Source organism: Coregonus lavaretus (assembly GCF_964263955.1).
Source record: "Coregonus lavaretus genome assembly, contig: HAP1_SCAFFOLD_638, whole genome shotgun sequence".
Taxonomy (NCBI): domain Eukaryota; kingdom Metazoa; phylum Chordata; class Actinopteri; order Salmoniformes; family Salmonidae; genus Coregonus; species Coregonus lavaretus.
In genome coordinates, this window is record NW_028158770.1 from 160826 (window position 1) to 174167 (window position 13342).

Below are 13342 nucleotides of genomic sequence, written 5' to 3' on the forward strand. Positions count from 1 at the left end.
GCCAGGGAGACTTCATACGCCACCTCATGGACCTGCTCAAGTTAGTACACACACCACAGATGGATACACACACACAGGTGTACACAAACACACACCGGTGTACACACACAGACACAGACAGATGGGTACACACACACACACCCCATACTATATGTCATATATATTGACCTTAGTGTTTGTGCCTTCAGACCAGAGCTGGCCCGCCCAGCCACCACTCTGTACCAACACAACCTGACAGGCATCCTGGAGACGGCCGTGAGGGCCACTAACGCTCAGTATGACAACGCTGAGATCCTCAAGAGACTGGACGTACGCCTGCTGGAGGTAGGCTACAGCTGATACCGTTACTACTATCATAGGCTACAGCTGATACCGTTACTACTATCATAGGCTACAGCTGATACCGTTACTACTGTCATAGGCTACAGCTGATACCGTTACTACTGTCATAGGCTACAGCTGATACCGTTACTACTATCATAGGCTACAGCTGATACCGTTACTACTGTCATAGGCTACAGCTGATACCGTTACTACTATCATAGGCTACAGCTGATACCGTTACTACTGTCATAGGCTACAGCTGATACCGTTACTACTGTCATAGGCTACAGCTGATACCGTTACTACTATCATAGGCTACAGCTGATACCGTTACTACTATCATAGGCTACAGCTGATACGTTACTACTATCATAGGCTACAGCTCAGTGAGCTAACACGGTCTCGAGTCACAGGTTACCAGGCTGTGTTTCAAACCCGTGACTCGAGACCGTGTTAGCCCTCTGAGCTAAAGCCTAGATGGTTGATTTCTGGATGCTGGATGTACACGTGTCCCTGTTACCTACTGGGTTTCAAACTGTCAACTCGGCACAATGTTATCCCTCTGAACTAAAGCCAAGTCATCAACCCATCTGTGCTCCTTCTGTAGGTGTCTCCCGGGGATACGGGCTGGGACGTCTTCAGTTTAGACTACCACGTAGAGGGACCTATCGCCACGGTAACCACACCACTTTACATACATACACATACCATCTTATCTGGTGTTGCCTTATATCTCTCTCTCTCTCTCTCCCACACACATGCATCCTCGCAAACTATCAAAAAACCTTCTCTTCTCTCTCCATTCATCCATAAAGCCCACCTGGAGCAACAGAAGCATGTTTCTTTCTGCTCTGTTATACATGTTCATTCACAGGCCACCAGTCAACCATGTTAGATGAAGTCAAGTGCTGGCTGGTTGTGTTCTGTGAGGTGAGGTGGCGAGAGAACAGGTGTAAATGTTGTGCTACCCTGTGACAGGTGTTCACACGGTCTCTCTCTCTCTCTCTCTCTCTCTCTCTCTCTCTCTCTCTCTCTCTCTCTCTCTCTCTCTCTCTCTCTCTCTCTCTCTCTCTCTCTCTCTCTCTCTCTCTCTCTCTCTCTCTCTCTCTCCTTTGTCTTTCTCTCTTCTTGCTTTCTGTTTCTCTTGCTGGTTCTGGCTGTGACAGGTGTTCACGCGGGAGTGCATGAGCCACTACCTGCGGGTGTTCAACTTCCTGTGGCGAGCCAAGCGTATGGAGTACATCCTCACCGACATCTGGAAGGGACAGATGTGCAACGCCAAGCTGCTCAAGAGCATGCCAGGTGAGGAAACATACACACACTACCATGCAGTTCCCTCTCACCTCCAGCAGAGGGAGTCATGTGCTACAGAGCTGTAGATAAGGCAGCCAGGGTAACATGTTAGGTGTTGTGTTACAGAGCTGTAGATAAGGCAGCCAGGTTAACATGTTACATGTTGTGTTACAGAGCTGTAGGTAAGGCAGCCAGGGTAACATGTTAGATGTTGTTACAGAGCTGTAGATAAGGCAGCCAGGGTAACATGTTAGATGTTGTGTTACAGAGCTGTAGATAAGGCAGCTAGGGTAGCATATTAGATGTTGTGTTACAGAGCTGTAGATAAGGCAGCCAGGGTAACATGTTAGATGTTGTGTTACAGAGCTGTAGATAAGGCAGCCAGGGTAACATGTTAGATGTTGTGTTACAGAGCTGTAGATAAGGCAGCCAGGGTAACATGTTAGATGTTGTGTTACAGAGCTGTAGATAAGGCAGCCAGGGTAACATGTTAGATGTTGTGTTACAGAGCTGTAGATAAGGCAGCCAGGGTAACATGTTAGGTGTTGTTTTACAGAGCTGTAGATAAGGCAGCCAGGGTAACATGTTAGATGTTGTTTTACAGAGCTGTAGATAAGGCAGCCAGGGTAACATGTTAGATGTTGTGTTACAGAGCTGTAGATAAGGCAGCTAGGGTAACATATTAGATGTTGTGTTACAGAGCTGTAGATAAGGCAGCCAGGGTAACATGTTAGATGTTGTGTTACAGAGCTGTAGATAAGGCAGCCAGGGTAACATGTTAGGGGTTGTGTTACAGAGCTGTAGATAAGGCAGCCAGGGTAACATGTTAGGGGTTGTGTTACAGAGCTGTAGATAAGGCAGCCAGGGTAACATGTTAGGTGTTGTTTTACAGAGCTGTAGATAAGGCACCCAGGGTAACATGTTAGATGTTGTTTTACAGAGCTGTAGATAAGGCAGCCAGGGTAACATGTTAGATGTTGTGTTACAGAGCTGTAGATAAGGCAGCCAGGGTAACATGTTAGATGTGTTACAGAGCTGTAGATAAGGCAGCCAGGGTAACATGTTAGATGTTGTGTTACAGAGCTGTAGATAAGGCAGCCAGGGTAACATGTTAGATGTTGTGTTACAGAGCTGTAGATAAGGCAGCCAGGGTAACATGTTAGATGTTGTGTTACAGAGCTGTAGATAAGGCAGCCAGGGTAACATGTTAGATGTTGTGTTACAGAGCTGTAGATAAGGCAGCCAGGGTAACATGTTAGATGTTGTGTTACAGTGATGTAGATAAGGCAGCCAGGGTAACATGTTAGATGTTGTGTTACAGAGCTGTAGATAAGGCAGCCAGGGTAACATGTTAGATGTTGTGTTACAGAGCTGTAGATAAGGCAGCCAGGGTAACATGTTAGGTGTTGTGTTACAGAGCTGTAGATAAGGCAGCCAGGGTAACATGTTAGATGTTGTGTTACAGAGCTGTAGATAAGGCAGCCAGGGTAACATGTTAGATGTTGTATTACAGAGCTGTAGATAAGGCAGCCAGGGTAACATGTTAGATGTTGTGTTACAGAGCTGTAGATAAGGCAGCCAGGGTAACATGTTAGATGTTGTGTTACAGAGCTGTAGATAAGGCAGCCAGGGTAACATGTTAGATGTTGTTACAGAGCTGTCTGGCGTGCTGCACCAGTGCCACATCCTGGCCAATGAGATGGTCCACTTCATCCACCAGATGCAGTACTACATCACCTTCGAGGTCAGGGGCCGTACTTTCCATTCATTTATCTAGAGACCACTGGGCTCCTTCACTCTCTTCTCTCACACTCTCCCTCCTCCCTTATGTGTGTGTGTGTGTGTGTGTGTGTGTGTGTGTGTGTGTGTGTGTGTGTGTGTGTGTGTGTGTGTGTGTGTGTGTGTGTGTGTGTACAGGTGCTGGAGTGTTGTTGGGATGAGCTGTGGAACAAGGTAGAGAAGGCCCAGGATCTAGACCACATCATCGCTGCCCACGAAGGATTCTTAGACTCTGTCATCTCCCGCTGCCTATTGGACACCAACAGCAGGGTGAGACACACACTATGCTCATACACTCTAACAGACACTTGCTGACATCCACTTCTCTTTGACCTGCACTGTTGGAGCTTAAAGGGATGCTTCTGTATTTTGGCAATGAGGTCCTTTATCTATTTTTCCCCAGAGTCAGATGAACTCGTGGAAACCACTTCTATGTCTCTGTGTCCAATATGAAGGGAGTTAGAGGTAGTTTTGTGACCCAATGCTAACTAGTGTTAGCAAATTGCGCTAGTGGTAGTTAGCAACTTCCTTCAAAATGCACGCAGAGACATACAAATGGTATCTACGAGTTCATCTGACTCTGGGGAAGTAGATAAAGGGCATCATTGCCAACATCCCGAAGTATCCCTTTAAGAATTTCCCTGTACCCAGCTACTACATCTGGGACCCCTGTGCATGTGACTAATAAACAAATCTAATCTCAAATGTTTTTCTCTCCCCTCTCTCCAGTCCCTGTTGAACCAGCTGAGGGCCATCTTTGACCAGATCATAGAGTTCCAGAGTGCCCAGGACTCTCTGTACCGCTCTGCCCTGGGGGAGCTCACCCTGCGGCTGCAGTATGAGGAGCGGAAGAAGCAGAGGGATGCTGAGGTAGAAGGATCAGGGCTTGAAGTGGACTGAAATAGGTGCCGGTACTCATTCTGGGTGCCTGCACTGTTTATATTTTTATGCCTATATTCTATAAGAGGTGCCGGTACTTAAGCAGTAGAACATTTGAGGTGTCGGTATTCAGTACCGGTGGGTACCGGCCCAATTCAAGTACTTATAATGACAACTTTTAGTTATAGAGTGCAATGTAGAGCCTTCCCAGAGTCCCAGTGTCCCATCCAATGTCCTGTTTGTTTCCTGTCTAAGTCATCTGGAACCCAGCCAGGGGCCAACTCAAGTTCCCTCTTAATGGCCATTGGCCACGCTGTTGTTGTTGTCATTCTATTGATTTAACAGGCCCTGAGCATCAGACCGTTAAAACTCTAAGTGATATAAAAACAAACACAGCCGTTTGCCAAGTTTCCCTTTTTAATAGCTTGTAAATAAGACTGAGGTCCAGGGTAAGAGGGTTTGGGGTGACAGAAGCTGTTGGTCAGGGATGGGGGATATTAGATTTTATATCAACATTAAATATTGGGCGTTGAGTGTGTGTTGACATGAATGAGAAGTATGTGAGTAGAGAAGAAGGTTGTGTCTCTGTGGGGAGAATGCTGGGGTCATAGAACGGGAATCTGTAACAGTTCAGTATGGGTGTTTAGAGTTACCCATTTACTGAAGTGAAGAGATGGCACTGGCAACTCTGATACCACACTGATGCTGTTGCATGCAACAACGTTCCTTCTGAAACTTGACACCTCTAATGTTGCCTGTCTGTGTGTTTTCAGGGTGAGTGGGGTGTGACGGCTGAACAGGAGGCAGAGGAGAACAGGAGGATCCAGGAGTTCCAGGAGACCATACCAAAAATGCGCTCTCAGCTACGGATACTAACACACTTCTACCAGGTATGGGTCTTACTCTCTCCTCACTGCTACAGTGGCTTTCAGTAGGACCGTCTGGTTGTCTGTGGTAGTGTTCAGTGGATAGGACAGTCTGGTTGTCTGTGGTAGTGTTCAGTGGATAGGACCGTCTGGTTGTCTGTGGTAGTGTTCAGTGGATAGGACAGTCTGGTTGTCTGTGGTAGTGTTCAGTGGATAGGACAGTCTGGTTGTCTGTGGTAGTGTTCAGTGGATAGGACAGTCTGGTTGTCTGTGGTAGTGTTCAGTGAATAGGACCGTCTGGTTGTCTGTGGTAGTGTTCAGTGAATAGGACCGTCTGGTTGTCTGTGGTAGTTTTCAGTGGATAGGACCGTCTGGTTGTCTGTGGTAGTGTTCAGTGAATAGGACCGTCTGGTTGTCTGTGGTAGTGTTCAGTGAATAGGACCGTCTGGTTGTCTGTGGTAGTGTTCAGTGGATAGGACAGTCTGGTTGTCTGTGGTAGTGTTCAGTGGATAGGACCGTCTGGTTGTCTGTGGTAGTGTTCAGTGAATAGGACAGTCTGGTTGTCTGTGGTAGTGTTCAGTGTATAATATCTGTGGTTGGTTGTGCTCCTTCTCAGGGCATAGTGCAGCAGTTCCTGGTGCTGATAATGACCAGTCCAGACGAGAGCCTGCGCTTCCTCAGCTTCAGACTGGACTTCAACGAGCACTACCGGGCCAGAGACCCCCGTCTGAGGGCCTCACTGGGTGCCACCAGGGGCCGACGGCCCTCCAACATATGACCTGACGCACACCACCATGTCACAACATAGGGACAGAGCCACATGAAATCTGCCTTGATACTATTTATATATGACATGTAGATGACATCACAATAGGGCCAGACTAAATCTGTTGTGATGACATCACAGTAGGGCTAGATGGAATCTGTTGTGATGACATAATAGAACCAGACAGAACATTGACATCACAAAGAGCCAGACAGAATCTTTTGTGATGACATCATAATAGGGCCAGGTTCGAGATAATGCCACTTTCAAAACAACTGGGAACTCGGAAATCTCCAACTTCAGTGCGTTCAAGACAACTGGGAACTCTGAAAAAATCTAGCTCCAACTGGGGAAAATCGTTTTGAACGGTCATCCAACTCGGAATTCCAAGTCAGGAGCACTGGCCTCTTTCTAGAGCTCTGGCTTTCCGACCTGAAGATCACTTACGTCATGATTTGACCTCGTCTTTTTTCTCCAGAGTTCCCAGTTGTCTTGAACGCAGTAAAGGTGGTGACTTCACAGATTCCATTTGGCCCTGCATTTTAACACCTCAAGACAAATAGGGCTAACTGGGATACATTTCACTATGACATAAACAAACAACAGAACATTTTGAAACCCTGCCTCCTCCCCCAATGTCATTGGCAAATTACACACACACACATTCAATTTCACCATACACACACACACACACACATCCACGTTTCCCACTCTTTCACAGACCCCTCTAGGGAGATATGGTTTTAGAAGCCTGTCATTTTAGTACTCTGCCTCCAGCTTCCAGCTGTGTTTTCACCCTCACCTCTTCGAGGTGTCTGATAGGCTACCATCACCGTGTGAAATTCATATTGTACATTTGATAATGAACAGAATTTCTTGATTTGATTGGTTTGTTTACATGTTCTGTGAATATTTGAATTTTGTTTAGTTTTTATTACTGATGTTTGTTTCTTTTTCATACCTGTGTCTTAAAGTCTGCGATGTGTTTTATAACTGTTAATAAACACTGTTATAGCTGTTTATAACAACTGTATGATGGCACCAACACAGCAGGCTCCCACCCACCTCTAAAGAGATTCAAAAACAATGCCCACAGCCACTAAGACTGACAGACCTTATTGTTTTATTAGTGTTTTGTATTATTTAACTGGGTTTCTCTTGGTTCTCCTTGCAGACTGTGGCCTCTGTTCTGCATGTCAAACTGTCATGTTGAACCAGCTCAATTCCTTAATTGTACAAGACAGATTTGTCAAACATGTTGCACCCAAGTTATGCCACTTTTCTCTCCTGACTACTCGGACAAACCTGGGAAAATACTTTTGTCATACTGCGACAATAAACCTTGAAGAAGCTTCGAGTGGAATGGTACCTCTATGGTGACATAACTAGCCTTTGAAAACCCTCCTATGACAGAGTATACTGTAGTAGTCGGGTGCATCTCAATAGTCAGAGGTGGCTTCCTCTCCTCCCTTCCCTTTTCACTGATCTGAAAGCGATATGGAAGATGCCTACCAGGACTTGCTTTCATTGGCCTGTCAACAGAGCAGATAAAGGAAAGGAGATGAGGCAATTAAGTTATTGAATGCGTCCTAAATGGCACCCTATTCCCTACATAATACCATGCCATTTGAGATGCAACCAGAGATAGAGATGCACCCTTTGGTGTTTTAACCCCTCCAAGAAGGTTCCCTTCTTTCTTTTCCCAACACAAGTTCTCATCAGGGCGTGCCAAGAGAGGATACTACCGAAGACCTCTGTCTGTAGATCCTGTCCATTGTATAGCACAGATGTATAGTAATTAAATGCTATGGACGCAAACATCCTGTCATCTCTTTAATAATAAAATCAAGTTTTTTAACAGTTTGTTCTTCGTTTTTTTTTTTCAGCATCAGAGGGCGTTCTAAGTAGACTATAAAAGGGCCTTTGTGTAAAAAAAAAAGTATCTTCTAATAAATTCAATTTAATACATCACGCTCCCGGTGAGTTTTTTTCTTGCAGGACGCATTCAGAGTTGAGGCCTAATTAATTTGAAGGATGCATGTGACTTGGCCATTGTGCTGGAGTTCGAGAACGCAGCAGAACGCATGTGAAGTTATACAGCTGGAAATTCACGATATAGCAGGTAAGTTTACTTAAATCGTTTACATCGAAGTGATTTTATAAACATGGAAAATATCCGACATATTAACAGGGCAGACTTCAGATAATGTTTTCTAGGTAGGTAGAACTTGACGCACAGACTTTTCAATGTCAATTCCCGCTTGTTTGAATGAATCTTGTAAGTAAATAATGTTTAGACAACTGTCATGGTTAGAAAACAAACAAGATAACAGATCAATGGCTATACAGTAGTAGCTACACTTGTGCTAGCTAGAGGTAGAATGAGTTTGAGTATTTAACCACGTGGTGGCAGTGTAGCTCAATAAATGCGAGAAAATGACAATTAGTACTGATTCATTGATTGATTGATCTGTGAAACCGTGGATTCACTTTTCTATCCACAATAGGATATGTAGTCTGCTCTCGTGCACTTTGCTGTGTGTTGGAGTAGAATAGACAGTCACAGAGCATCTTTATTAAGTAGTGATATATTTGGTAGGAGAGGTGTCACAATGTCAGTTGATGTCTCACTGCAGCCTGGCTTTATTTGGACACGTCACAAGACCCATGACACTATGTCCCCCATTGAGATGAATGGTGTTCTTGTTCTTGACACTAACTCACTTTGTTTCATTAGTATCCCTGTTTGTTGTCTGTGTTCTGGTGCCTGTGTGTCTGTTGCTGGTGGCAAACTTAATTAGCTGATCTCGGGAACAGTATATTTAATCAAATGTTTTATAGCGCTGATCCATAGATGCATATTCTGATCCACTACAGTCACTGGCAGGCAGAGTGGAGGGTGGAGGAGGGGGTGGTGGAAGACATTTAAGATGACATGAATCAACCCCCCCTGCTGGTGTAGCCTGCAGCGACATCACACAGTCAGAGAGAGTGTGGGGCCCTGAGGCAGCCTTGCATGTCACAAGGGTACTACTTCCCAGCTCAGTAGCCTGTAGGTGTAGGCTATAAATGAAGTGCGCTATTACTGTACACTACAGTGCTTCACATTTGATGTGTGAAGTGTAACTGCTAGCGGGTAAGACCGTTGGGCCAGTAACCGGAAGGTTGCTGGTTCGAATCCCCGAGCTGACTAGGTGAAAAATCTGTCGACGTGCCCTTGAGCAAGGCACTTAACCCTAATTGCTCCTGTAAGTTGCTCAGGATAAGAGTGTCTGCTAAATGTAAAACATTATTTTTTTTAAATAACTAGGTCATTGTTGCTGTCCTGCAGCAGCCATCTTGAAGCAGAGAGGAGACCAAGCTTTGTTCACACACAGATCAACCTCAAGGCCAGCTTTTACCACATTTAGGTTTTTATCCTGAGTTGATAATATACACTAGCTATACAGGACACTTTTAGTGGTGTTCTTGTACAGTTTACACACAACCTGTGAATTCTGGCTGGATATGAGATATTAGACTTATCAAAGGTAACTAACTTTTCAATTGAACATTGAGGGAATGGATCTGTGTCTCTGTATTACTTCCTGGAAGGTCCCTACTGACCCTGTGATGAACCTGTGGGTGTGATAAATGACGTAAATGTAAATGTGATCATATGGGAAATGATCATGTGTAGGACAATGATGCATAATGAACTAGGTGAGAGTGACCACATAAAACATGAGGAATGCAGCCTCATGCCTTCAGCATCACACACAGCTGCTTAGCGAAACACTGAGGGATAGCATCAATGATTATCATTTAAGTAATAGCCCCCTTTTCATGTACAGTATTAGAGATGGATCTCCATGTTATCTCCTTAAGTGCCCATTTGCCCTCATGAGGACTTTATTCGTAATTGTAAGAACTTTGTTCAGAAGAATTCTAATCTCCTTGATTTGTGACTGGTTGCAAATTCATGTTTTCCCACTTTGTCGTGGGGCTGCAGAGAGAGTTTCTGTGCATCACAATCAATGACCCATGGCTTCTAATTAGCATAGAGAGTGAACATGGCCTAAAATCATTGTATTATTTTTACTTACTGCACGATGATGACCTAGTTTACAGTAGCAGTGTAATCGGAGGCGCTCCATCTTCTAAAAGAGCCGTTTATAAATTCAGGTTCGAACGCTTTCTAGTATTGTCTGACTAAGTGTTTGGACAGAGCAAGGATGAAAGTGTTATCACTTTGGCTCAATTCGGCGGAGACCCAAGATGTCTTATGGTTAGTGTTTGATTTCAATAGCCTATAGTGTCCCATTCAATCGAGGCCAGTATGCAGGTTTGTGAGAATACTTAAAATGTTTGGGAATGTCCAGTTAGATGACCAGAGTAAGCTTTGGAGATTTGTTGGATGGGGGTATCGGGTAGGGGTGGGTGTCAGCTGGTGACCCTGGTGTCACACTACTCCTCAGCTGTCTGGCCGGGGGTCAAGTTTGGCCCAGACTGGAGCCAGACAGACCTACTGTATAGGACGCTGCTGCTGCTGGGGAGAACAGACCCACTTAAAGGGATAGTTCACCCAAAATACACATCAATGCAAGTCAATACATCGTCTTAAAGTACATTTATTGAGCTAAGCGAAAAATGCTAATATCTGGGGTATTGACTTACATTGGCGTTTGCAAAAAATAAAAAAGTTGGAGACAGTGGCCAGGTACGCAATGAAAACATGGATTGCTGTCTTACCTTGTCCATGGACTAGCTTTGAGAGAAATATCCCTTTAAAGGAGTAGTTCACACCTAAATTAAAGCTTGTCAGACGTTTCCATACCTCCAAAGTGCTCTAAAAATTCAGCTGAATTTATATTCCAGGCAGATGGAGATACATTGTGCAGACAAGGCATTTTCTAACTTCCTATCAATGGGAAATAACGTCAGTCAGTTCTATGCCATACATTTCTATTACAACTCTGAACATTTTCCACAATTAAATAAGCGCCTGGTGTACAGTATCTGCTATTCCCTTTGCCTGAGTCTCTCTGTCTGTGTGTCTGTCTCTAGAGTGTTGGCTCTGTTGTGTGATAATGAAGTGTTTCCCCAGACAGACCGAGAGAGTCCACACTACCCAGAGATATTATACTGGGTAATTGGCTCTGTAAATCCCAGTTTGTTTATGTGTGATGGGGGGGGGGGGGGGAGAGAGATATCTGTCTTGTGTAGAGGGATACCCAGTGTGTGTGTCTGTGTCTGTGTCTGCCTGCCTGCAGATCTATCAGATGTGGTAGGCCGAGGCATTATAGTTGACTGAGGAAAGAGAGAGTCCTGACGTTGACAATCTGGAACTAATGTGTCCTTTATTGTCACAGCCTTGGTTTGGTGCTGCTGTGGAGGAAGTGGACAATGTCATTGTTCACAGTGTGCTCACATCGTAAACTGTCTGTGTGTCTGTGTGTGTGTGTGTGTGTGCGCGGTCCCTGAGCATGCACAGATTACACTTGGCTCGCTGTTGGTATAATTAGCGCAGCAGAAGGGGTTTGTGGTCTTAAACAGCAGCCAGCGCTGTGCTTCCTCCATCCCCCATCCCTGGTCCCACCCCTCTCTTCCTCTCCGCTGTCAACCGGACGTACCACCACCACTTAGATGTGTTCCCCAGTCACACACACACAGTCACAGACAGACTGGCTGAGGAGTAGAGGAGTGAGAGGCACTGGTTTGCGCAGTGCGGCTTGGTTTGACTCATTTAGGCTTGATTTGGAGAAACCGGAATACACACACACACACACTGAGCTTAGCTTAGTGCGACCTGGCTCGACTTGGGGACACCGGAACGGTCACCCACAAAGCTGCACACACACACACACTCTTTCATGTCTCTGGCGGAGTTTGTGCGTGAGGGACGGCTGCAGGAGGCTTCATCACATATGTTGTCCAGACTGGGTCAGGTCCTACACAGCCTGTCTGTAATCGCCCTGGCCCACGGAGCTACAGACAACCGCAGGTATAGCTACAGACGCAAGAGCACCTACTGGGACCGCCGGGACTCAGGTAAGGAGTGTGCGTGAAAGAGAGAGTGTGTGGGGTGAATCGGACCACCCCTGGGGGTGCTTCTGTGGGGTGTTCTTTTGCGGACTGTGCGTGTGTGCAACACTGTTGTCGGTCTGTGTTTACAGAAAGTTACCATCAGTTTGACATGGCCACTACAGGAATCTCCCAGCAACTACTTGGGTGATTTAATAAAGTGCAGTACTTGCCCTCGAGAGTTCATTGCCTCACTTGACCCTGATGTCTAGCTAATGGATAACCTCTCTGGAACCACCCTGTGAAGAGTTGAAACAGTTGTAGAGGTCAACATGCTGAGAGTATTTCCTATAGGGTTGTAGTTACAACTACTAAACTCCATTCACAAGTTTTGTACAGTAGATAGTCTCTGTTGTGTGTGATTGGGTCAGGATGGCAGCTAGCCGCTTCTGCTGCTGGTCTAAGCCAGAGAAGAGACAGAGCCTTAGGAGCACTCAGGTCAATGGCCGAGGTCAGTGGTTCTGCTGCTGGTCTAAGCCAGAGAAGAGACAGAGCCTTAGGAGCACTCAGGTCAATGGCTGAGGTCAGTGGTTCTGCTGCTGGTCTAAGCCAGAGAAGAGACAGAGCCTTAGGAGCACTCAGGTCAATGGCCGAGGTCAGTGGTTCTGCTGCTGGTCTAAGCCAGAGAAGAGACAGAGCCTTAGGAGCACTCAGGTCAATGGCCGAGGTCAGTGGTTCTGCTGCTGGTCTGAGACAGAGCTGTAGGAGCACTCAGGTCAGTGGCCAAGGTAAGTGGTTCGGTGAGTGGCAGTGGAATATTCCCTTTTGGTTTGTTTCAGGTTTTTTTTTTTTTTTTTTTTCACCTTTATTTAACCAGGTAAGCCAGTTGAGAACAAGTTCTCATTTACAAGGTTAGTAATGTTCAAGTGTTAACATCACGTTAGAAGACTGATTCATTGTGTTTGTGTTCTATGATTCAGGTGGCTCTGTTGGTTGGGACAGGGGCTCTTGTAAAAGCGCAGGTGTGGGTTGGTTTCCTGTAGGTGCTGGTATTGTGTTTTGTTTCAGCCTCCCTGTCAGAATACTCTTTATTGTGAGTAACTGAGTAAGAGAAATGGCTACAATGTGACTGGAACGTCACAGGAGTCTTGTGTGGTTATGGTGGCGAGATCTGTTTTTGTTGTACTGTAGCTGAGGAAGGCAGTCAGGTAAATCCAGCTCAATGGCAGAAGTGAAACTGTGTGTGTGTGGTGTGGTGTGTGTGTGTGGGGGAGGCGTAGTTCTCAAAGGTAAAAAAAACTCAGAGTTAGTTTAGAGCGCTACTCATTTGTACTGCAGCTGTTTGGAAGGCGAGGGAGAGAGAGAGATAATATAGAGGTTGAAGAGAGGGATGACAGAGCTGCACTGGTTCATATCGCTGTGACAGGTGGTG

At 45.6% G+C, this 13342-nt stretch overlaps 1 protein-coding gene across 1 annotated transcript; it reads left to right on the top strand.

Annotated features, from left to right (window-relative positions):
* Positions 1-7: 7 nt before the first annotated feature.
* LOC311123609 (gamma-tubulin complex component 3 homolog) lies at positions 8-7765 on the top strand. Its single transcript, XM_084197842.1, has 9 exons — positions 8-40; positions 189-324; positions 932-1000; positions 1491-1626; positions 3273-3361; positions 3535-3666; positions 4126-4266; positions 5049-5165; positions 5758-7765. The coding sequence occupies exons 1-9, from the start codon at positions 27-29 to the stop codon at positions 5917-5919; spliced, it is 996 nt and encodes a 331-aa protein (XP_084053968.1). The 5' UTR covers positions 8-26; the 3' UTR covers positions 5920-7765.
* The last annotated feature ends 5577 nt before the right edge of the window (positions 7766-13342 follow it).

Bases quoted from the DNA above. Each gene is read 5' to 3' on its own strand.
- LOC311123609 (XM_084197842.1), top strand. The intron at 325-931 runs GTAGGCTACAGC...CTCCTTCTGTAG, and splicing joins TGGACGTACGCCTGCTGGAG to GTGTCTCCCGGGGATACGGG. The intron at 1,001-1,490 runs GTAACCACACCA...TGGCTGTGACAG, and splicing joins TAGAGGGACCTATCGCCACG to GTGTTCACGCGGGAGTGCAT.